This window comes from Schistocerca americana, chromosome 5 (genome assembly GCF_021461395.2).
Source record: "Schistocerca americana isolate TAMUIC-IGC-003095 chromosome 5, iqSchAmer2.1, whole genome shotgun sequence".
Classification (NCBI taxonomy): domain Eukaryota; kingdom Metazoa; phylum Arthropoda; class Insecta; order Orthoptera; family Acrididae; genus Schistocerca; species Schistocerca americana.
In genome coordinates this window covers 64,577,806-64,604,335 of record NC_060123.1, presented here as the reverse complement: position 1 = coordinate 64,604,335, position 26,530 = coordinate 64,577,806, and the positions used below count along the sequence as shown (strand labels likewise).

Here is a 26,530-nt window from a genome sequence, read left to right as displayed (position 1 = left end):
TCTCTCAAACCGCCTATCACCAGTCTGTATTGTGTCGTCAGGACGCATACCCAAAATGTATAGTCTTCATCTGCTAACGCAGAATTTTCTGTCTATCTGACCAGGGGCGTCACGGATAGTGAATTCGTCAATCACAACACCATCGTTATCGTGTGTTTTTGTTTTTGCTGAAAGCTGCCTAAGAGATTCAGTAACCAGCTTAAGTGTCTGCTCTCGATCCATTTCCCCTAACCTTAGCAACCGTAATTTCTCTCAAACCACTTTCCGCACTTGAATCACTTTCTGCTTTGCTAACGTCTGTGTGTGTACTAATCAGACATCTCCACAGCGTGAGACTTTATACAGGGCGGTCCATTGATCGTGACCGGGCCAAATATCTCACGAAATAAGCGACAAACGAAAAAACTACAAAAAACTAAACTTGTCTAGCTCGAAGGGGGAAACCAAATGGCGCTATGGTTGGCCCGCTAGATGGCGTTGCCATAGGTCAAACGGATATCAACTGCGTTTTTTTTAAATAGGAACCCGCATTTTTATTACATATTCGTGTAGTACATAAAGAAATATGAATGTTTTAGATGGACCACTTTTTTCGCTTTGTGATAGATGGCGCTCTAATAGTCACAAACATATGGCTCACAATTTTATATGAACAGTTGGTAACAGGTAGGTTTTTTAAATTAAAATACAGAACGTAGGTATGTTTGAACATTTTATTTCGGTTGTTCGCATGTGATGCATGTACCTTTGTGAACTTATAATTTCTGAGAATGCATGCTGTTACAGTGTGATTACCTGTAAATACCACATTAATGCAATAAATGCTCAAAATGATGCTCATCAACCTCAATGCATTTGGCAATACTTGTAACTACATTCCTCTCAAAAGCGAGTAGTTTGCCTTCCGTAAAGTTCGCACATGCATTGACAATATGCTGATGCATGTTGTCAGGCATTGTCGGTGGATCATGACAGCAAATATCCTTCAACTTTCCCGACAGAAAGAAATCCGGGGATGTCAGATCCGGTGAACGTGCGGGCCACGATATGGTGCTTTGACAACCAATCCACCTGTCATGAAATATGCTATTCAATACCGCTTCAACCGCACGTGAGCTATGTGCCGGACATCCATCATGTTGGAAGTTCATTGCCATTCTGTCATGCAGTGAAACATCTTGTAGTAACATCGGTAGAACATTACGTAGGAAATCAACATGCATTGGAATATTTAGATTGCCATCGATAAAATGGGGGCCAATTATCCTTCCTCCCATAGTGCCGCACCATACATTAACCCGTCAAGGTCGCTGATGTTCCACTTGTTGCAGCCATCGTGGATTTTCCATTGCCCAATAGTGCATACTATGCCGGTTTACATTACCGCTGTTGGTGAATGATGCTTCGTCGCTAAATAGAACGTGTGCAAAATATCTGTCATCGTCCCGTAATTTCTCTTGTGCCCAGTGGCAGAACTGAACACGACGTTCAAAGTTGTCACCATGCAGTTCCTGGTGCATAGAAATATTGTACGGGTGCAATCGATGTTGATGTAGCAATCTCAACATCAACGTTTTTGAGTTTCCCGATTCTAGCGCAATTTGTCTGGTACTGATGTGCGGCTTAGCAGCGACAGCAGCTAAACACCTACTTGGGCATCATCATTTGTTGCAGGTCGTGGTTGACGTTTCACATGTGGCTGAACACTTCCTGTTTCCTTAAATAACCTAACTATCCGGCGAATGGTCCAGGCACTTGAGTGATGTCATCCAGGATACCGAGCAGCATACATAGCACACGCCCGTTGGGCATTTTGATCACAATAGCCATACATCATCATGATATCGACCTTTTCCGCAATTGGTAAACGGTCCATTTTAACACGGGTAATGTATGACGAAGCAAATACCGTCTGCACTGGCGGAACGTTACGTGACACCACGTACTTATACGTTTGTGACTATTACAGCGCCATCTATCACAAAGCGAAAAAAGTGGTCCAACTAAAACATTCATATTTCTTTACATACTACAGGAATATGTAATAAAAAATGGGGGTTCCTATTTGCAAAAACGCAGTTGATATCCGTTTGATCTATGGCAGCGCCATCTAGTGGGCCAACCATACCGCCATCTGGTTTTCCCCGTTCCGTTCTTTGTAGTTTTTTCGTTTGTCGCTTATTTCGTGAAATATTGGCTCCGGTCACTATCAATGGACCACTCTGTATATCTGCTCTTCTTCTTCCTCTTATTATGTGCCTGCTCCCCCTTCTCAACAACAAGTACCTCAATAGCCCCTCAATAGCCTCGACCTTTTCAGTTAAATCGGTTATTTTCTTACCGATTTCATCAACTAACTCATTTAACGCATTCACCAGTCTCAGAAGAATCTAGTAATACGTCTCTAGTTCCCTGCACATACCTCCAATTTTATGCACAATAGCCTGAATTTTCGCATCCACGTACAGTCTGTGTACACCCATTCTCTCGGGTTGAGAGCTGGACATGTGCGAGGTTTTGCCCATAGTGCATTGTATACTAATGTGCATCGTGTACTAACCTCTCTTACCAGTCTATATATACGGAAACTCTTGAAAGTTTCGACTGTACCTACTATCATTCATTCTTCTTGTTTTATCAACAATTAGAAACCCATGCTGTGAATGATTACAGCGATTAGTACATATCAGTTCCTACATGTGCCTGATAAATGTGTTTTAAATTCAGATTGTCTTTTTTAAAGGCTATAATGAGGTTTGCAGTATCCCTAACAAACTGTTTCGGGATTCTGGTATATGTCTGGCTTATATAAAATACATCAGCATCCATATGACAACTGAAACAGAAATATTTTTGAATTTGGTCTTGGTTTTCCACAGCTACATCGTCAAATACAAAGACAATGTTTGGTTTTGCTTTTTCAGGTGGACAATATCACCACTTTCACTGAATGTTGTGTATGTAACACCATCTACACTGTGCAGTGTCTCCTGTAATAGCTGAAACTTGGGCTGAAACAGTGTTTATGAGAATACACAAACATGTTCAAATCAGACTCCATCTACATGTGTTAGCAGCGTCATGAGTACATTAGTCTTCCCTCAATTTGATGGACCTACAATAATTGCTCATATATTATCAGGAAGGAGAATTCCATTCTTTTTGTTCTTCAGGTCACCAACAAATGCCATATATAGAAGGATTTAAAGTCACTTACTTTTGTATAAAAAGGTGTGCATTATTCAGGAACACACATTTTCAGTAACTTGCCAGCAGCCATAAAAAGCTTAACAACCAATGAAATTCACTTTCAGAGAAGCCTAAAGGATTTATTGGTGGCCAACTCCTTCTAGTCCATTGATGAATTTCTCAGTAGAACCAACTGATACACACACACACACACACACACACACACACACACACACACACACACACACACACACACATATATATATATATATATATATATATATATATATATATATATATATATAACTTCCACACCATTTCAGTGCAGTAATGTGTTCATTGTAAATAAGTACTGTAGTAGTTCTATTCCATGTTTATTACCATATAAATAAAAAAAATATTTTAAATTCAGTGCATAAATGTTTGTAAAATGATTCTTTCATGTAGTATTCATTTAAAAAAAAGACCACCATTCCACTTTAGACCTGTGGAAGGTACATTAATTTATTTGTTTCAGTTGTAAATATTTGTCAGGTATTATTGTTTTCCTGAGATGTTCTACATCCTGGAGGACCTCCCTCTATGGATCAATTTGAATGAAAGTAAATCTAATCTAATCTAATCTACTGGGAAAGAATTGTCAGATCTTGTGCTTATATTCCTGAACTGCCATGGACTAGATATAAGGAATTGCCGTTGCCAAAGCTAAGATAATGCTGCAGATATGGCAGGGATCTACACTGACCTAGGGGCCCAAATCAAGTCATTGAATCCCTTGGCATTTTTCATCCCCTGCTCCACTCATTCCCTGAATTTTGTAGCATCAAAGGCAACCACATGCTGTAAAATAGCTACAACATTTTTTGACTTGCTACAAACGATTTACAATTTTTTCCAGCATTTACACAACGCTGGAAAATTCTGATATACAGTTTAGAAGCTGGTAATTTGAGTTTAAAGTCTCTCTGTATTACAAGACGATCAGCTCGAGAAGATACAATTTAGAAGCTGGTAATTTGAGTTTTTAGCCTCTCTGCATTACAAGATGATCAGCTCGAGAAGATGCCTACAAAAGCTTAAATTCTAGTTTGGATGCAGTAAATAAAGCTCTTATATGCGTTTCTGAGGAGAAAAGCGAGAAAGCTATTACTAGATCAGAAGCAACAGGAATATTGTAACAGCTTAGCTCTAAAAATATTGCATTCATAACTACAATATGGGGGAGTATTTTGGAATGTTTAAGTGCAGTGAGTACAGCACAAGTCAGAAGAAGTTGGCAGATTTGCAGTAGTGAAACTTTATACTTCACTTCTGACATTCATAGATGAGATGACTAAGTTTTTTGAAGTGTACGAGAAGGTGGCAGAGAGAAAACTGGAGACAACGCAACATCTTCTGCGAATCAATGAAACTCAAGAATAATGTGTGAAGAAACGAAAGAAGTTCTTTGATGACTCAGACTCTAAGTCAGAAAATGAGTTCTGCAAATCTGAAGGTGACATGCTGAAGACTAATTATTAAATTATACTGAACAGACTATCTGCAGAGCTCCATAACCGTCTTGGGGTCTACAAAGAGTTTTCTGAAAAGTTCTCTTTCATATCTAGTTTGATGGAAATGAACCCTGATATAGTCTATAATGCTGCATAACAGCTGCAACATATTTATTCAGGGGATACAGATGATTCTTTTGGAATGGAATATGTCCATCTCTGAAGTTTCATTCTGAGTTCTGGATATGGGAATGGTCCTTCTTTACCAGTCTTAAATAAAATGCTAAGAGAGAAATATCTAGCCGGCATGGGTGGACGAGCGGTTCTAGACCCTACAGTCTGGAACCACGCGACCGCTACAGTCGCGGGTTCGAATCCTGCCTTGGGCATGGTTGTGTGTAATGTCCTCAGGTTAGTTAGGTTTAAGTAGTTCTAAGTTCTAGGGGACTGATGACCTCAGAAGTTAAGTCCAATAGTGTTCAGAGCCATTTGAGAAATATCTCTTTGATATTTATCCAAACATCAGAATCGCTCTGCAAATTTATTTGACCACACCAGAACGAACTGCTCTGCTGAACGATCCTTCTCAGTTCTTGGAAGGGTTAAGAACTACTTGGATGCTTCTCAGACTCAGCATAGTTTGAGGCATTTCGCTGTATTAGCAGTAGAAAATATATATATAACTTAAAGAATATATATATTTATTTTAAATAGCATAGTAATAATTTTGTTGCTAAATGTTTTCCAAAATTAACTATGGTTGCTGTTGGAGAGGGGGGGGGGGGGGGGGTCGAAAAAAGTTATTGGGCCCATGGGCGTAACATTATCTAAATACGGGGCTGGAGACAATGCTTTACGAAGTACGTCACCAAAGATCAATTTTTTATCGCGAGAATGTATTACAGGGACAAGATACGCCTTGGAGGTAGCACCATAAGACGTTGGCTAGATAGCGGGACAAACTAAGCTTTGATAATTCGACAGAACCGTGATTCCAAACTTTTATTTATTTACTTATTTATTAGCTGCCGCTTTTACGCTTGACCTGCACCGTAGAAGATATTTCAGACCGTGTTTTACAATTCTTCTTCTTATTATTAAAATCCATGGATAGGTCGTTGCGATAGTACCAACAAAAGTCCCTAGATCTCAGGCCGATCAAAAGATCGAACAGAACCCGAGATTTTTCGACCTTTGGCGTTAACTGTTCGAAGAGTTCGAATAGTGTTCAGACACAACCCTACTGTTTAAAACAACTGTCGCGTGTACATGATTGAAATTACGAGCAAACAGCAGTCGTAAACAATCTTGATGAAACAATAGTCTGGTAATGTTTTGGGGCACCGAACATGGCTGCAATGTACAGCCACAGACATACATGTCTATCTGTGAGTACAGCGTAATTTTAGAGTGCCATGACCCCTTAGTTTTACCTCCATGATAATAATGATTGGTATTCAGCATAGGTATTCACTAATGAAGGCGTATTACAAGGAATTTTTATAACATTCTACATTATTTCGAAAATTCCACAAAACAAACATTTTACACCGAGCTGTTAAACATTTTGTCTTTTTTACAACAAAAGGGTTGTACATTCGCTAAGTATAAAAGTTTCCTGAAGTCTAAATGTAAAATTGGTTTTGAAATTTACAAAAGAATCAAGATATACTCTTTGACTCAGAATTCTTTGAGTTGATAGTAATCGACAGGTTAACATCAAATTCACGTTAAATTCAAATTTCGAGAGAATCGATAATTTAGTCGATAGAACGAAAATACCGAAAACGTCAGAAACGCCGATATGGCGTCTTCACAAGACGCTTGGTACTTATCGTTGTTGGGATTAGCGGAAAATTTCAGAACTTCTAGTCCTCCTAACATTAAGTTATGCATTCAGTGTTTGCAAGCTGTGTTTAATTTTAAACCACCTCCACGAGTTGAAGCGCGGACTCACCTTCAATTAGGAAATATTTTACTGACACATACTAAGAACATTGATTTAGCGAGAACTCATTTAGAACAAGCGGTAAGGGAATTATTGTGTAAGAAGAGAAGAATGTTTTGTGGTTTGTGCATTTTCCGTCGTTGGTTGTGTCTTCAAGCAGTTAATCAGTGAGAATACGTGTGTCTTGTGAGATAGGCAAGCGATAAGGCCCGTGCTGGTGGATGTAAACAAAGCGGTAAAAGGCGGTTGATTCCGTAAATTTTCCAGTTATACACGCCACATGTATGGTTATATGACATTTGTATTGTATGTTAACTGTCATTGTGTGTTAGAAGTTAATTGTCATATAATGTTATAGATATATGTGTAACATGTGCTAGACTGCCAGCGGGATTTCACGTTTGCCTGTAGCGTTTGTAATCAACTGTACTGATTGCCATTGCAGTTGTAACAGTAATGATAACTCTTGGGAGTGACATATTTGTGAAGATTACTTTCCGAATTAAAGCATATACTTATATGTTTGTAGTATATATCCACAATAATGTCATGGAAATTTAATTCGAACCAGTGTGTGTTTATGTAATGTTCTTCTTTGAACTCGTGATTTTCACTGACAACGTGTAACATAGCCGTATTTTTACTCACTTAAGTTTTGTTACGTTGCGGTAGTAATGACAAATTCGAAACTTGTTACCTTGTAAACAGTCTTATTATGAGGGTCTTGTAAACACTGTATTTATTTCATAATTGTGTAATTCTAATTAGTAACACAAGTCATAGGTCCTTAGTGCTAAATAAATATAGATCTGCAGTATGTCTTTAACGTTGAGACGGCTATTATGCAGTTAACATTATGTTAATGTAGTCCATCTTTCTCCAGTGTTATTTTGCTACTGTTTGCGACCATAGAGTGGATATGAAACCGAACAAAATTTTCCATGGTACTAATAACATAAACAACAGACAGCTAATTGCAGCAGTCATAAATGATTCTATAAAGAACATGTCATATTTAGCAGTAATTGTTATGTATGACAGGATATTCACAAGTTCTGTAAATTGTGTTGTCAGTGTTATCTGAATGTTCAGAAATAGCTGCAGTAAATAGAAAGCAGTATATTGTTAAGTTGTGCAGTGGTATGTGCTGCATACATATCTCCTTTTTGATTTAGAACTGAGATATTCAGCAAGCTTTTTGGGTATTTCTTAAAACTATATTTTGCTGAGGTGGCAAGATTTTTTTTCATACTTGGATATTGTTTAATAGTATGGGGTTTTTGGTTTAACACAAATAGCAACTGCAGTGTTAGACACTGAGAAATATTAAGTGCACCAAACAGTTGCAAGTTAGTTAAATTTGTGACTGTAATATGTTTACAGTTAGCTCCTGTCCCGTCTGACTTTGTATCTGACCCTATACCTTACAAATAACATGCTACATTGCAGAGAGTATATCAGGCACCACCAAAACAGTCCCTCCACCCCTGCCTCACCCATTTTTCATTTGCAAATGGTGCATGGGCAAAATTAGTTCATAATCTTCCATATAAGCAAGATCTTTAAGTTACCTTCTTTTTTCTTTTACTATCATGGTTTCTTTTCCTTTGCGGGGGGGGGGGGGCATTGTTGTATTGCTTAACTTATCTTTTGAGTTGTGGAATAGCTACTTTAATCAGTATCACAAGGCCTCCAGAGATCTAACAATTACCACAGTAGAGATTATAAAAAAAAATCTTATCTGTAGGAAGAATCATCTGACTGTGGATGATGCCTGTAGAATTATTAGAGAAAGTTGAAAGTATTGCTTTTGGACTAACATTTTACTTTTTGTGTGTTTTGTCATTCGAGGATGTGTTGAACGGTGGCTGACATTGTTATTTCACACATTGGAGCCGGGAAATGGATAAATGCATTTCATTTGGCGTGAATTAAAAAGCAATGCTTGAGTAGTGTGTATAATTAGCAAACATCAATTTTTGTGGTATATGTCATTGAGAAATTAATATTTTCATGTGATTGCCTGATGAGTGAACTCCACTGTAATAAATAGTCTACTGGTTATATATTTTTGTGAGGCAACCTACAAAATTTTTTTATGAACCCCAAAAAGTTTTACATTTGAATGAACACATTGCAGTTTATCTTCTTAGTCCTATTTTATCATGTGGAAGCACACAATTTCACAGATGCTATTTCTAGGTCTGCACTGCTCTCCAGCAAAGACTGCCAATCTGCACCACTAGGCTGAAACACTTAGATTACAATTGTTGATTAGCAACAGAAATGATCTGTGCTACTGTCATGTCAGTTGCTGATTTCTTTCACTTGAATTATTTTTTTGTATCATGTACTACAGCTATTTTGTGGGTTATATTATTAGCTGTCAGAAACTGTTCTCAATAGACTGCGGGCATAGAATATAGAAACCAGATGTTATCAATTAACATACTTTGTATTTACTATCCGTTTTGATCCATTACCTACATTAATACCACATTGGGCATGCATTGTTAGAGGCAACTAATCTCTCCATTTCCACATAAAGGTAGGAAGTGAGTTGTGTACTATTAAGAAAAAGGATATTGATGTTTCTTCAAGAAGAGTGAGTTGTGCTGTGAAAATGTGTTTTGTAGCTAATTTTTACTAGTATGATGTGCAGCAGTTTGTTTCAACAGTCTCTGTTTTTAATATAAATAACATAAAAGTCAATCAGATGACAAAAAATTTGGTATTTGTTGGCTGAATTTAATGAAAATGTCGAGTATTGATGGAGCATGAAATGTGAAGGGATGACAGATAACTACTCATACAACAATAGTTGACATAAAATACACAGCACTGAATGTGTATCTTTTTGTAATTATTTTTCAAAATAAATGTCATCTATCTGATGAATGGTACCTGTTATCCTTCCTTATTGAATGTTTTTCTCCGTTTAGAATGACTAAGGTTGTTGTAGTTTGCTATTATTGTGATGTAAAATGAATATCAGTTGGTAACTAACACAGTACATATTGTACTGATTGACAATGATGTACCTTTGGAAGAAAATTGTTTGGTTTTCTCCATGAATAGTCTACTGAGTTAGGATGTCAATGATTGTGTATTCATGAAAGAGTGAAGTCTTGTTCCTCGGAGGAGTTTAAATTGCTGGTCAGTTCTGTCATATTGTTTCCATTCTTTTGTATTAATACAGAGTATGGATGAAGGTGAGTTCAAATTAAAAAGAAAATCTGCTGATTGAAATGAATATTGAAGGTGTTTAAAGTCCACGGTTACAGTTGGAAAATGGTGTGTACAAGCTATTGAAATTACCAATACAAGACAAGTGTTTGATCAGACATGAACCAACATTGTAAGTCTTATAAAGTAATGCTGGAGACATAATCATCAAAAATCTGTTGATATGAGTGCTACTTAGTAACAATATGTGGATGATGGCTTCCAGAATTTATTGCTGTTACAACTGCAAAAATGTAATGATTGGCCCAGTAATGGGTGAAATCTACAGCTCAGTGTGGAACCAGAGTGGCAGTGGCCTTCTCTTGCATGTTTTATTGTAGCAAGGAGGTATAACTTTCCATATGCTGGGAAGTGAATTCTTTAAAATAAATGTAAAGTTTGGATTATCTGTAAGTGCTGCTGTTTTTCATGTGTGTAGTCAGCATGTCTTAAATCTCTTTTTTCAAGTGTTTTTACACTCTAATAGCTATTTTATTGCTATATTTACATGACATGTTTGGTGAACAAGAATGAAGTAATAACTTTTTTATTTCAGTGGCTGTTATCTCAGATGATTAATACTTTTGACGATGTGAAATTTGAAGCTGCAAGTGTGTTAGCAGAGTTATATGAACAATTACAACAATCAAATTTATCAAAACCCATCCTTAGGAAAGCCATAGAGCTATCGCAGCATAGTGTGTACTGGCACTGTAGACTGATATTTCAACTAGCGGTAAGTCTTTGTTTTTTATGATTACATTAGTGCGTAGCTTTATATAGTTTGTCGCAATTCTGTGGACAGTTGTAGATTATTGCTGAGGCCCTCTAGAATTACCAACTTAACCACCTGAAGACAGTTATGAGTAAATGCTGCAGTCCTCGAGAGCCTCAGCCATACTGACTGTCACAAAGTCGGAAATAGTTATGTATTAATGTCACTGGGTTATGTGGATATCCATATTATCTGTTAAGGCCAATGGGGACCATGCAGGGAGTTGTTGCAGTTCTTCTGCACCAAAAATTTGTTCATTTTTTATGAATGAATTTGCTTCCACTCCAATGTCCTCAATGTACTATGTTGCCTTTTTAGTTATTCATCATAATTTATCCCATTTATCTATTTCTCTAGCTTATTATTCCATGGTTTTGTACTTTGTACTACTTTCAGTTTTTACTTTCCTCTGCATCTGTGATGTGACATTATAATACATTAAGTCATAAAGTACTTTGGAATGAATGGCAGCCATGCTGTAAGGAGAATGACAGTACTTGGCAACAGAGGGACAAGGTGGTATGTAGTGATAGGAATAGCAGATTATGTTCTAATGGAAGTTTAGTTTGAAAGAGGAAACATCGAAAGTCAATTTTATTGAGACTGGGAACTAATAAAAATCTTTATAACAAGGCTTTGGTAACTTAGTGATATTGGTATTTCAATATTTTAGGATGTCCAAGATTGCATCTTGGTATAATCACCACTAAAACTAATGGCTTTAGATAGGTTATGTGTGGTTCAAAGCTAATAGATTGCTGTTGGGTCGAGCAGTCAAGCAATTGCTCCACGGTTTTGCTCAGGACTTGGCTTGTTTTGGATGTATTGCTTGTGCTATTGCTATCCTGCTGATAACCATGCCACATTTGCAGGTAGCACATCTGAAACATTTTGTGGTAGGTAACAGCTGATCATCCACAAAAAATGAAAGACTTTGATTGACATACATTTATTTGATTGACCCATAGTGATGAAAATATTGTATTAGTTTGCAAAGATAGGCATTTGCAGTTGTTGCTCCGAAACTGCATACAAAATACAAAAGGTGTCTACAGCCTATAAATTTAGTTTGGTATACAAATATGGTAAAACATGGAGACAGATGGTTAGCCAGTACTTATTTTCAGAAGGTGCCTTGTTTAGTACTACAGATAGAAACAAAGTAGGAAATAGTATCCTAGCATGTTCTTTCTTCAGGAAGGTAAGAGAGATCGGTTCTGGAAGACTGGAAAAGGGACATGGTGAGGCCACACAAACCATAGATTGAGAGGGTTCTGTTTGAGGGAATGACAGGAGGCAAAGGTCTCAAGACCCCAAGCAATCCCTCTGTGTCCATGCATGTGTATGAATTGTTGTTGTGGTATTTTCAGTTTTGAACTGTAAGTTGTGGTTGTGTCTTAAGTTCGAAGGCTAATTTGATGCAGCTCTCTACATGAGACAAGCCTGTGCAAGCCTCTTTGTATCTGTGTACTTGCTACAACGTGAACTCATCTGAATCTGCTTAGTGTAGTCAAGTCTGGGCCTCACTTCACAATTCCTTCCCCCTACCCCTCTCTGTACTTCCTTCTGTTATCGAACTGACAGTCCCTTGGTGCCTCTTGATGTGTTTTATTAACTGATCCTTTCTTTCAGTGAAGCTGTGCCAGAAGTTTCTTTTTGCCCAGTTTGATTCACTGCATCTTCATTTGTTACTTGCTCCACCGATCTAATCTTCAGCATTCTTCTGTAGCATCATAGTTGAAAAGCTTCAGACCTCTTCTTTGTGAACTGCTTATTGTGTATATTTCCTTTCCACACAGGGCTACACTCCAGACAAATACTTTCAGAAAAGATTTCTTAATGCATAACTTCATATCAGATGTCAACAAATCTCTCCTTTTAAGGAATGCTTTGCTTGTCATGTGAAAACACAATTTATTTGAAACAACGTAATCATGAACTGCGAAGAACGTCTGTGTATTTCGTTTGAAGTTTGTACACAATGTGAATAATCAAAGAGTTTCCACTACATGTAAAATGTAGCACACAATTTGCTACCCACATCACCCCCTAAATGTCAGTGATAATTAGTGTTTGAGCATACACGGCGCCCAGGACGAGTTGTCACTGAATGTTTACTTTGAAACACAGGTTGTGCTGGTGGATGTTGGGGCAAGGAACAGTATACCACATGACAATGTAGCTGATAGGGTGTTTCTGCCGTGCCTGCCTGTGGCATTCACTTCATGATGTGCATAGATTTAGCATTGATTTTCGTCTTAGTTTACGTATAATGAATTTACTTAGCCACTGTAATATCCATTATGGATGGCATAAAGCAAACACAACAGTATTACATTAAGAAGCAACAGAGATAGTTTTCTGATTTTATAAATCATACCCTAGTGAGTGTTCTGCTGTGGTGTCCCAGTACTGTATATATGGATCATCATATACTGGTTAGAGAGGTATTTGAATGGCATCTTATCAGCCAAAAACTTGTTTGCAGGTCTGTAAGTCATAGCAAATAAGTTGTTGCTATATAGAATGTTCTTTTGAATCAGCCAGAAGGACTTTTCAAGCATGTGATGTTAGATGATGTACGATATCTGGGGCTTCTATAGTATTCTTTGATGTGTTAGTGAAGAATTCTCCAGGCAGTCTGAATGTTTGTACTTACAGTAATTCAGCGATTGCCTCACAGAGATTTTCTTTGAAAGGTGTTTGGAGGCATTGTGGGGTAATAGTGAGGCTTTCAGTCCAATACTCTGTTGCATGGCATCTGAGTAATGCCTTCAATTGTTGGCAGAGTCATTCCAAGAGACCATTAGCAGCAGGGTGGCAGGCACAGTTTCAAATTCAGTTCATACCAAGCAATTTTGAAAGGGCTTTAAAGGCCCGAATTGTTTGCCCTGGTCAGTAGTGTCACAAGGGGAAATACCAAAGTGAGCAATCCACTTGAGAGAAGGTTGTGTTTTCACTTGCTGCTGTTGCCTCTTTCATTGGATAAGCTTCAGGTCAGTGAGAGAAATTGTGAATCACTATCAGGCAGTATTTATATTCTTCTGGTAAAGGTCCAGTACTGCCAGTGTGGTCATGCTCAAATCGTTGTCTCGATGAGGTGAAAGTACCGACTGGCACCAAAGTTATTTTGTCATGCTGACAAGCATTGCACTAGTGACATTTACCTTTCTAGATATTTGGTCAAGCAAATGCCTTTTCCACTAGTCATAAATTAGTTCTTACTCCTGGATGGGAGAGGCTGTGAAAGGAGGACATTCTTTGATTGCAGATATGTACTGTAAGAAACAGTTGATCTTGTAACATTGATATGACGTAGTTCACATATTGTAGTGGGTAGTGGAAAATGAGAAATAGCTGCAACTCCGTCATGAGGTGGGAGGATTCTTTGTGCAGTGATAAGGTACCTTAAACTTTTTACTTCTGTCATTCCAAAGGTACGTTTTAATAGGTTAATCACTGATAGGAATGTTGTAACTGAATGTTACTATCAATTCAGCGGAAACAGCCACCATAGCAGAAACTGAGTTTGCTAATGTAGTTCAATAAATGTGGCATGCCATAACCACCAAGTTAAACACTTATGAAGTCAGAATGTTGTCTTCTCAGTGGCCGTTATCAAACTGTACGGCATCCTGGTGGACGTGGTGTGCAAGCAGAAAGTGGTCCGAATTTGTGGGCGCCATTGAGAGGCTGCTGTTCAGAATGATGACCCTGACATTTGCCCCATCACCACGGATAACCTGCAGGAAGCCACAGTAAGGAGACGGCTGGTCAAGTCTTTGCCATTTTGACATCCATAGGCTGGTCTGAGATACGAAGTGTGATGTCAACTTCCATTAGTTCATTGCTGGCTGGATGCAGCTGGCCCCTACTGCTGCAGATGCTGGTGGGGACGGCTTTCAGCTGCATCACAAGGTCCCTCAAGCAGCTGGTTGCATGTAGGTCTTCTGCCTCTGTAAAAAAAAACAGCCCAGGACTTCTGCTTATATGCATGTGGGTGCGGTGCGACCTGCTATGATTTTACTGCACTGCACATAGTGATACCATGTGAACATTTAATTGTAAACATAACATCGCTTATATATTGAAATGAGTACCAGATCGTTCAGTTAAAAAAAAGTCTCGGTTTGTGGGTGCATGAGTGACTTTAAAATTGACATTAATGTTTGATACAGTCTTACATAGAATTTCTGTGCAGGAGACTGTGCATTGTGTGGAGTTGCTCTGTACTGAGAGAGGAAGATAAATCAAGCAGTGTCTCTTATTATTTTGGTGAACCAACTTAACCTTGTGTGACTTAAGATTTCGTATGAATCTTTCAGCAAGTTCGTTGGCCTCAGGATGAAATAGTGCAGTCCTGAAGTGTGAAATGCGTTAGTTTCATAAAATAGTTTAAATTCCCGATAAGAAAATTGTGAGCCATTGTCAGTGACAATAGATTTTGGTAATACTTCACTAGAGAAGACCTTTGACAAAGCCCGAATAGTTTTTGTGGACTGTATGATGTCTGTATCACAGAGGGAAGTTTGGAGAAAGCATTGATGAGGATGAGCATGAACCAGTAGCTTCTGGGAAATGCTCCTGCAAAATCAATATTCAAACATCACCAGATGCCCAGGGTTCTGATGCCTGTAACCACGGAAACTATTGTCGAGGGGATTGGACTGGTATTATTGATGTAAGCAGCATTTAGCCAACATAATTTCAATGTTTTTGGGAAAAACTACATTTTGTCTGTGGAGTTCGTGATTGATTCTTTTGTAAATTGCGTCCATAAACAAACAAAAAAATTTACGTCATTTCATTGTTTTCATTAGCATTTTTCCAGGAGCAGTGCTCGGTATGAACTACGCTCCAGTTGCATTGCTGTAGTGTCTGCAGTACCTTCAATTTAAGACCACAGAGATAACCATTCGTGTCTTCCCTGACTGTGAATGTGCCAGAATCACACCTTTGTCCACTGTAAGTGCATGCCTAATATTCCAGTAGGATTGGCTCTGGTTGATTAAGGAATTTCTTATCATTAGGCCTCTCTGTTTGAATATACTGTTTAATATTAGACAAAAGAGGATACTTAGGCACATGTTTGGAAGTTAAATTTGAGTTAACTGGTACCATAATTGCATTGAAAAATTTTCATTTTAGCTTTCAGACTTCTCTTTCTTCCTGTCTGTTGTGTTATTCATCTGATAGTGTACTGAGACTGTTTTCTTAGTTCTGTGTAGCACTTCTCATTCTATTCTTCCATTACTACTTAATTTGAAGCCAAGATATTTAAAACTGTCTACTTTTCTAAGAGGCTTTCTGTTAAGAGTATATGTTGTTCTTCCTGTCTGTTCTGTTTCAGAACCCACATTACTTGGCTTTTATGTGCATTCCTTCTTCTTCAGTCCTTCTTACCATTCCACTAAGGCCTGTTGGAACGGTTGTGGTGTGTCACCCACCAATACTGTATCTTCTGCATAGAGCAATGTTCCCAGATAGACTGCTCATAGCCTCCACATTTCAAGCTGTGTTCTGTTGGTTCACTTCTTGCATGTTTTTGTTACTTCATCTGAAAAAATTAATAGAGAGTAAGAAGCTGAGGCCATCACCTTGCTTGATTCCTTTCTCCATTGGGAATTCTCCTTATCTTTCACTGTCAATACGATCGTACCCACCAGTTGTTCATACGACCTCTTCACAGCATTCAGCCATTTCAGTGGCACTTTCTTTGCTACCAATGCTTCCCACACTTACTACCTTGACAAGGCATCAGATGCTGCTTTAAGATTGAGGAATGCGAGATAAAGGTCTCTGTTCTTGTCTGTTCTCTTCTCCAAAATCGTTGTTATAGCGTACATGTGGTTCTGCTTTCTCCCCTATTCCTTTTCCACCACCATTTTCAACTACCTCTCCAATATACGAGTATGTATTTTGTAGACTAATGATAATACACAGATAGCCCTGAGTTGAAAGAAATGCACTAGTCTTCATTGCATTTTAAATTGGATGCTTGTAGAATTTTGAAAGCAGATTCCAAACTCTGTAAGAATTCCTGTGGAGTTGTGGCTGAGACAGTTGTCTCAAGGTAGTTCACAGCATTTGGAGCTTTCCAAATTAATTGTTCTAAATAGTGCTGGAACAAGCTTGGTGGCTGGCTATGCAGAAGTATAACTTTTATTGTGTCTTGGTGATTCAGATTCCCTGTGTATTGATAGGGAGAACAAGTCAGAGATTCTTGGGCTTCAGGCAATAGCTGCAGCTTGTAACTGTGGGAAGTGCAGCAGCTGCAGCAAGAATGTCATGTGGCACTGCATTCTGATGAGTGTTTACTGCTGAATACAGCAGCTCGGCTATTGCTAGCCAGTCTCTTGCTAGTCACTGAAAACGTTAGTTGCACGCCATTGAATGATAGAGATTTGACCTTGGCTGATTCACCTTTGTGATTTGGATCGATCCCTGGATTGTTATATGTGCTTAAGAGGGCTTTGCTATACTCTGAACTTGTTTTGGTTGTTCATTCATGAGCAGTCACAGTTTATTTCCATTGATCTCGATGTTACCACCAGTGCGAGTTGTTATAAACTGAACTCTACCTACACAGAATAGGATAGCAGAGAACCTCTTCTAACAGTAGAGACCAAATTAAGTAACCACTGTGCTAGATTCTACGTGGGCATGACAACCAACAAGCTGTCTGTCCGCATGACTTGCCACCAAAACAGTGGCCAAGAAACAGCTGGACCACCCTGTTGCTGAGCACACCGCCCAACAAGATGTCCTTCATTTCAATGACTGCTTCACAATCTGTGCCATCTGGATCCTTCTCACCAACACCATATTTTCTGAATTGCACAGGTGGGAACTCTCCCTGCAATATATCCTATGTTCCCATAACCCTCCTGGTCTCAACCTTCGTTAGTCATTGCCCTTCCCCATCTAACCCCTTCCCTGTTCCCATTCCAGCACTACACAGCCCTCTAGTCCATCAACGCACCCAGTCTTTTTACTTCTCTCCTTTTCCGCTACCCTCCCCCCACCCCCTTCCCCCGCTCTCTGTCTAACCACCTGGCTGCACCTAGCTGCCCCACTCTCCATTTCGTCCCTGCATGCCCCCAGCAGCACTTTACCATCCCCTACCCCACCCTGCTATCTTTCCCCCTCCCTGCCCCAGCCTCCTCCAATCTCCACCCAGTTGCCTCTTCCATAATCCCTGCTGCTCACAGTCTGGTTCCAGCTGCCAGAGACTGTGTCATGTATGTGTCAGTTGTGTTTGCTTGAGTGTGTGCATGTTGTCTAATTTTGACAAAGGCCTTGTTGGCTAAAAGCTAATTGTGTGACAGCTTTTTTGTCATGCCTTTCTTTAACTCAGCATCTCCGCTATGTGGTGAGTAGCAAATATCTTTTTCACTATATTGTTGCATTCCATCCAGGATTTTCCATTGTTTGATTTGGCAGCAGCAACATAGATTTGTGGGTCAAAATATTTTCCAAACATTCCTTTGATGTCAGAACAAGATAGGGTCACAGGTTCACATGTAGGTGACCATTTTCTGAAGAAGTTGAAATGCAATAGGGCTTGCATATGCTAATAAAACTGTTCTTTGATCCACATCACTTGAAATCTAATGTATGAGTAGAGCTGTCTCAGGTGCTGGATATAGTTGTTTCAGGCCTCAGCATTTCTGATCAAATGCCAGAAAGGCTGGCAGCAGAATATTAAATTGCTTGGCCACCACCCTTGTTCTTTTGAAGTCTGGTTGACTGCGGAACCATGAACTCCTGTGTTGCTGGCATGTGTTGTAGCATGGGCTGTAGGGGTGGTTCCATTTGGGCCATGCCATGCTCAGAACAGTTTACAAAGTTAACAAATATCTCCTGGAAAGAAAATGGATTAGCAATTTTAGAATCTAACAATCACAGAAAAAGAAACCACATAGTGTGTCACAAAAATCAAAGTAACGAATCAAGCAGTGGGAAGTCCAGGTTGAAATATTAATAATATTATGAAAAGGATAGATTTGTACTTACCATGTCTTGAGTGGCTGACAGGCACAGTGAAATGACTGTTACACATTGAGCTTTAGGCGAAAGCTTCCTTCAGAAAAGAAAACTTCCGCACAAGCTAGCACACCTCACACGCACAAGTGCTATTTCCGGCCACTCTGGCTGGAATGCAGCTGTTGTCTTGAATGAAAGCAGCAGTCCAGCGTGCAGCGGGAAAAGCAGGGTACAGTTGGAGGGGGAGGGAAGAAGGGCGCTGTCTGGTGGAGTGTGGTGCTGGGAGTAGATGGTGGCAGGACAAGGCTGTGGGGGAGGAAGGGAGGCAGATAGGGTGTGGAAAAGGTGAGGTGCAGAGAAGGATAAAAGACTGTAGGGTGCATTGGCAGAGAGCAGCACACAATGAAGGTTAGGAGACGTGAATTGGGAGGAGGTGATAGGACAGAGGGGTCACGTACTGTTGGGTGGAGGTTGTGGGGACAGTAGGTTACCATACATTTAGGTTAGGATGATTTTGGGGGCAGGGAATGTATTCAAGGATGACTCCCACCTGTGCAATTCAGAAAAGTTGGTGGTGGAGGGGAGGATCCAGTTGGCCCAGTTGTGAAGCAGCAATTGAAATAGTTGGTAGTCATACCAATATAAAAAGCTGTGCAATGACTACTGAAGGGCTGGTATATGACTTGGCTGTTCTCACAGGTGGCCTTGAAAGGGTCTCCCACAGGGCTATCGAACCCTGTGGCAAGGGGTTCGGTGTGGGAGTGGCATAAGGATGGAGTAGTGTGTTGTGGAGTTTGGGTGGCTGAGAGAATAGAAATTAAGGAGGGATGGGAAGGGTCTTGGTTAGGTTATCCCTTGTTTCAGGACACAGATAATCAAAGCCTTTAAGGAGGATGTGGTTCTGTTGTTCCAGTCTGGGTTGTATTGGGTGTCAAAGGGTCACTACTTTGGTGCTGGTTCTTTGTGACAGTACTAGTATTTGGCAGTGTGTGGTGATATGGCTTGGGAACGCTATTGGAAGACTAGTTCTGGGGGATAGAAGCTGCCCTACCTCCAGCGTACTGGGCAAGGGAATTCTTTTCACTGCAGGTGCACCATTCCTGAGTGGGCAGGCAGTACGGAAGGGATTTTTTTGATGTGGAAGGGATGGCAGCTGTCAAAGTGCAGGTATTTTTGTTGGGTAGTGGGTTTAATATGGACGGAGGTGGGGAATGGAGCCATCAGAGAGGAGGCAGTCAACATCTGGAAAGGTAGCACACTGGGTTGAGGAGGACCAGGAAATGCGGACGAGAGAGATGATGTTGAGGTTATGAAGGAATGAAGGTAGTGTGTCCTGGCCCTGAGTCCAGGTCAAGAAGATATCATCTATGAACCTAGACCAGACCCGGTGTTTTGGGAGGCTAGGAAGGTTTTCTTTAGATGGCTCATAAACAGGTTGGAACAGGAAGATGCTCTGCAGTGCCCATGGCTGTGCTGCAGATTTGTTTGTGTACCTCGCTTTGATAGGTGTAGTTGTATGCCACGATAAAGTTGGTAAAATGGTGTTAATGTTTGCAGCCATTTTTCTCAATTGCTAATATTAATTTCAATTATGTTTTGTCATAAAGATGAGAAAACTTCTGTCTTTTGCACTGAAATTCATTCTTGAATACCAGACATGTGTTGCCTACTCAAGTTAGGTATCTTCAGTGGTCCGTATGGTAAGGTGTGTGATGACAGTGGTAGTGGGTTTGGAGTGTGAAGGACATTGGGAGAGATAGTGTTCACTAGCAGCAAGACCATGGGCATGAGGGATGTTGATGTATAAGGAAATGGTGTCACAGAGATAAGTAGGGATTTAGGAGGTAAAGGAATGGGGATGGTGGAGGGTTGGTGAAGGAAGTGGTGGTATCTTTGATGTGGGAAGTTAGATTTCGGACAAGTGGTTGGAGGTGTTGGTCAATGATGGCCAAAATTCTTTCAGTGGGGACCAGTACCCAGCTACAATGGGGTGTCCAGGATTGTCGGATTTGTGGATTTTGGGGAACATGTAAATGGTGCGTGTTTCAGGATGTCATAGGGGGAGGAGGGAAATGCATTCAGGGGAGAGGTTCTGGGAGGGGCCTAAGGTGTTAAGCAAGAATTGGAGGTTATGTTGGTTTCTGGGATGGGATCACTCTGGCAGAGTTCTTAGGTGGAGGAGTCAGACAATTGGCAGAGGCCTTCCGCCAGATAGTCATTGTGATTCATAATGACAGGGTGGACTTTTTGTCTGCAGGTTGGATGATTAGGTCAGGATCTCAAAGCAAAGGCCGTCACAGACAGGCACTAGCCACGTACCTAGTCCACTAACAGATTTCCCATGCCATATCCCCACGCACCCTCAATCTTCCCACCTTCCCCAAGAACCAGTTACAAATGAGTGCCCTCTTTGTCACCCAATACCACCCCGTACTGGAATTATTGAACCACATCTACGTCTACAGTTACATGGATACTCTGCAAATCACATTTAAGTGCCTGGCAGAGGGTTCATTGAACCACCTTCACAATTCACTATTATTCCAATCTCGTATACCGCGCGGAAGGAATGAGCACCTATATCTTTATGTACGAGCTCTGATTTCCCTAATTTTATCGTGGAGATCGTTCCCCCCTATGTAGGGCGGTGTCAACAAAACATTTTCGCATTCGGAAGAGAAAGTTGGTGATTGGAATGTCGTGAGAAGATTCTGTCGCAATGAAAAACGCCTTTCTTTTAATGATTTCCAGCCCAAATCCTCTATCATTTCTGTGACACACTCTCCCATATTTCGCGATAATACAAAACATGCTGCCTTTCTTTGAACTTTTTTGATGTACTCCGTCAGTCCTATCTGGTAAGGATCCCACACCATGCAGCAGTAGTCTAAAAGAGGATGGACAAGCGTAGTGTAGGCAGTCTCCTTAGTAGGTCTGTTACTTTTCTAAGTGTCCTGCCAATAAAACGCAGTCTTTGGGTTAACCTTCCCCACAACATTTTCTGTGTGTTCCTTCCAATTTACGTTGTTCGTAATTGTAATACCTAGGCATTTAGTTGAATTTATGGCTTTTAGATTAGACTGATTTATCATGTAAACGAAGTTTAATGAGTTCCATTTAGCACTCATGTGGATGGCCTCACACTTTTCGTTATTTAGGGTCAACTGCCACTTTTTGCACCATTTAGATATTTTTTCTAAATCTTTTTCCAATTTGTTTTGGTCTTCTTATGACTTTATTAGTCGATAAACGACAGTGTCATCTGCAAACAACCGAAGACGGCTGCTCAGATTGTGCCCCAAATCATTTATATAGATAAGGAACAGCAAAGGGCCTATAACACTACCTTGGGGAACGCCAGAAATCAATTCTGTTTACTCGATGACTTTCTGTCAATTACTACGAACTGTGACATCTCTGACAGGAAATCACAAATCCACATAACTAAGACAATATTCCATAAGCATGCAATGTCACTGTGAGCTGCTTGTGTGGTACAGTGTCAAAAGCCTTCCGGAAATCCAGAAATACGGAATCGTCATGAAATCCCTTGTCAATAGCACTCAACACTTCATGTGAATAAAGAGCTAGTTGTGTTTCACAGGAACGATGTTTTCTAAACCCATGTTGACTGTGTGTCAATAGACCGTTTTCTTCGAGGTAATTTATAATGTTTGAACACAATATATGTTCTAAAATCCTGCTGCATATTGACGTTAACGGTATGGGCCTGTAATTTAGTGGATTACTCCTTCTACCTTTCTTGAATATTGGTGTGACCTGTGCAACTTTCCAGTCTTTGGGTATAGCTCTTTCGTCGAGCGAACAGTTGGTTATGATTGTTAAGTGTGGAGCTAATGCATCAGTATACTCTGAAAGGAACCTAATTGGTATACAGTCTGGACCAGAAGACTTGCTTTTATGAAGTGATTTAAGTTGCTTCACTACACCGAGGATATTTACTTCTACATTACTCATGTGGCAACTGTTCTCGATTCAAATTCTGGAATATTTACTTAGTCTTCTTTTGTGAAGGCATTTTGGAAGGCTATGTGTAGTAACTCTGCTTTGGCAGCACTGTCTTCAATAGTATCTCCATTCCTATCATGGAGAGAAGGCATTGATTGTTTCTTACCGCTAACATACTTCACATATGACCAGAATCTCTTTGGGTTTTCTGCCAGGTTTCGAGACAAAGTTTCATTTTGGGAACTGTCATAAGCACCTCGCATTGAAGTCCGCACTAAATTTCGAGCTTCTGTAAAAGATCACCAATCTTGGGGATTTTGTGTCTGTTTAAATTTGGCATGTTTGTTTCGTTTCTGCAACAGCGTTCTAACCCATTTAGTCACCAATGAGGATCAGCTCCATTGTTTGTTAATTTATTTGGTATAAATCTCTCAATTGCTGCCAATACTATTTCTTTGAATTCAAACCACATCTGGTCTACACTTATATTATTAATTTGGAGTGAGTAGATATTGTCTCTCAGGAAGGCGTCAAGTGAATTTTTATCTGCTTTTTAGAATAGGTGTATTTTTCACTTATTTTTCGAGGATTTGGGGAAAACAATATTCAATGTCGCTATGACAACCCTGTGTTCAATAATCCCTGAATCGGTTGTGATGCTCGTTATTAACTCAGGATTATTTGTCGCTAAGAGGTCAAGTGTGTTTCACAACCGTTTATTATTCGCGTGGGCTCATGAACTAACTGCTCGAAATAATTTTCAGAGAATGCGTTTAGCACAATTTCAGATGATATTTTGTGTGTACCTCCGGAATTGAACATGTATTTTTGCCGACATATCGAGGGTAAATTAGTCACCACCAACTATCATCGTATGAGTCGGATAGATGTTTGAAATAAAACTCAAGTTTTCTTTGAACCTTTCAGCAACTGTATCATCTGAATTGGGAGGACCCAATTATTATTTTATTCTGGTTACCAATAATGACCTCTGTCCATATTAACTCTTAGGAAGTATCTATTTCAATTTCGCGACAAGTTAAACTACTTCTGACAGCGAAAAACACGCTACCGCCAACCGTGTATAGCCTATCCTTTCGGAACGCCGTTAGGTTCTTCACAAAAATTTCGGCTGAGCTTATATCCAGCTTTCAGTGCCTATAACGATTTGAGCTTCAGTGCTTTCTATTAGCACTTGGAGCTCTGGTACTTTCCCAACACAGCTTCGACAGTTTACAACTGTTATACCAATGGTTCCTGTATCCACATTCTTCCAGTGTTCAGCCTGCACACTTAGTGACTGAAGCCCTTCTTGTGTTTTCCCGAGACCCTCTAACCTAAAAACCCACCCAGACCACGCCACACAGCTCCTGCTACCCATGTAGCCGCCTCCTGCATATAATGGACACCTGACCTATGCAGCAGAACCCGAAACCCAACCACCCTTTGGCACTAGTCGAGGAATCTGCAGCCTACACAGTTGCAGAACCGTCTGAGCCTCTGATTCAGACCCTCCGCTCAGCTCTGTACCAGAGGTCCGCAATCGGTCCTGTCGACTATGCTGCAAATGGTCAGCTCTGCTTTCATCTTGCAAGCAAGACTGGCAGCCTTTACCACTTCTGTTAGCTACTCGAAACCAGAGAGAATATCTTCTGATCCAAAGTGACACACATCACTGATAGAGACATGAGCAACCACCTGCAGTTGGCTGCACCCTGTGCTCTTCATGGCATCTGGGAGGACCCTTTCCACATCTGGAATGACTCCACCCGGTATGCACACAGAGTGCACACTGGTTTACTTACTCTTCTTGTCAGCCAAGTCCCTAAGGGCCCCCATAACGCGCCTAACATTGGAGCTCCCAACTACCAATAATCCCACCCTCTGTAACTGCCTGGATCTTGCAGGCTGAGTGGTTTCCTCTGAAACAGGACAAGCGACAGCATCTGGTTCAGCGACAGTGTCAGCCACAGACAGCACCTGGAACCTGTTAGCCAGACAAAACGGGGAGGCCTTACGTGTGGCCGCCTGGGAAATCTTTTGCTGCCTGCTTCACCCCGGGGTGACCTCCCACTCGACCACAGGTGAGGGGTCAGCCTCAGTGCGAGCAGTAACTGGGTTGGCCACTGGTGAGGACCGATCAGAGGACTCTGATGTGCTGGACGGCTGTTGGATCCCCACAGCCGGCCCACAACAGTGGTGCCCATCCACTGCAGCCTCAAGCTGTGTAACCGAAGCCATCACAGCCTCAAGCTGAGAGCAAAGTGTCACCAACTCGGCTCGCATCCGCACACAACAACTGCAGTCCCTGTCCATACTAAAGACTGTGGAAAACTCAACTATGCAGATAAACAGACTATCGGCACATGCTGCACAACTCTACTGTAGACCCTGACGAAAATGTATGAAATGAAATGTATCTATTAATACGTAGATATTAAGAAACCTAAGTACCGAAGCACTCAGGTGAAACTAAATAATTTGCCACTGATTAGGAACTTGTAATATGTCACAAAATTGGTTACTTTCTGACGCAAATGAAAACGTGAAAACTGTGGCTATTAGATATTAAATTTACACGCAGAAACTCAAGAAACTAAACTATTAAAGCACACAGATGATATAATAAATAAAATTCGCTCCTGGTTAGGAACTCATAAATGATACAAAAGCGGTTACTTCCCTGTTGCTGCGTCTGTCTCGGTCGGCTACTGCCGCCTGACTGATTTTTGGATTTTACAAATTTATGCAGCACCCGTCCGGGGGTTAGAATAGGCCCGAGGTCTTCTTGCCTGTCGTAAGAGGCGACTAAAAGGAGTCCATCCCCCTCAAGGGGGTAGTTAGCGCCTGCGTCCGGAGACGGACCGTCCCACGACCTATATTTGTGGTCTTTTTGGTTTTTCACTTCTCGTTTCTTCCTTCTTTGGTTGGTTCCTTTCTTTGTTCTTCTCCATCTCACTGTCTTCCTTACTCTTTCCCTTGCCTTCTTTCCTTGCCTTCTCTGGTCTCCGCCTCGGCGTTTGAGACAGTCTGTCCTCTCTCTCCCTCTCTCTCTTCTTTTTCTTCTTCTTCCTTCCTCCCTGTGCCGACCCACGCGTTCGCACGCGTAGCCGGTGACGGGGGTAACGCGTAATTCCCCACCCTGGGTAGACAAGTAAGGCACGCACGTACCCCCTGGTAAAGGCCAGGCCCAGGGAGGGGTGATTGCCTGAGCTGATACCTTCTGACCATGCCGATTGGTCCCTCCGTCTGTTTCTCGGGAGGTGTGACCTGAGGTGTAAACATTCACCTAAGGCGGGAGTGCCCTCTGAGAGGGTCCCCTTAAGGAAGGAGCGCGCCATCGGAGACGCTGGCAATCATGGGGGATTCCTCCGCAATGGATTTCTCTTCTTCTCTCTCGACTTCTGCCCACAAATGGAAACATGACCAGCCCCCAGTGACAAAAGTACTACCGCCTACCCCACAGTTCCTCGTCATTTCTCGATCTGAGGATGGAAAGGATTTTTCCTCTGTCAACCCTTTCGTTATCCAGAAGGGCGTAGATGCCATAGCCGGATCTGTCAAATCTTGTACCAGGTTGCGTAATGGTACCTTGTTACTAGAAACTGAGAGCGCCTTTCAGGCACAGAAACTGCTTCGAGCCACACTCCTGTACACGTTCCCTGTCTGGGTGGAGGCTCACCGAACTTTGAATTCGTCTTGTGGTGTGGTCTATACTAGATCCCTCGACGGATTGACTGACGAGGAGATTCAATCTTTCCTCGCTGAGCAGGGCGTGACGGCTGTCCATAGGGTCATGAAAAAGGTCAACAATGACCTTGTACCGACCCGGACACTTTTCTTGACCTTTGATAGTGTTAAGCTGCCATCGCGCATCAAGGCGGGCTACGAGGTTATTTCTGTTCGCCCCTATGTCCCGACACCTACGCGCTGCTACCAGTGTCA

General features: G+C 40.9%; 1 protein-coding gene across 1 annotated transcript in view; it reads left to right on the top strand.

The window, feature by feature from the left end:
* The first annotated feature begins 6,477 nt into the window (after positions 1–6,477).
* Positions 6,478–26,530, top strand: part of LOC124616030 (MAU2 chromatid cohesion factor homolog) — a 184,144-nt gene continuing 164,091 nt past the window's right edge. The window contains exons 1-2 of the mRNA XM_047144248.1: positions 6,478–6,711; positions 10,412–10,591. Of these exons, the coding sequence (XP_047000204.1) occupies positions 6,487–6,711; positions 10,412–10,591 (405 nt within the window). The 5' untranslated portion in view covers positions 6,478–6,486. The remainder of the gene's footprint in view (positions 6,712–10,411; positions 10,592–26,530) is intronic.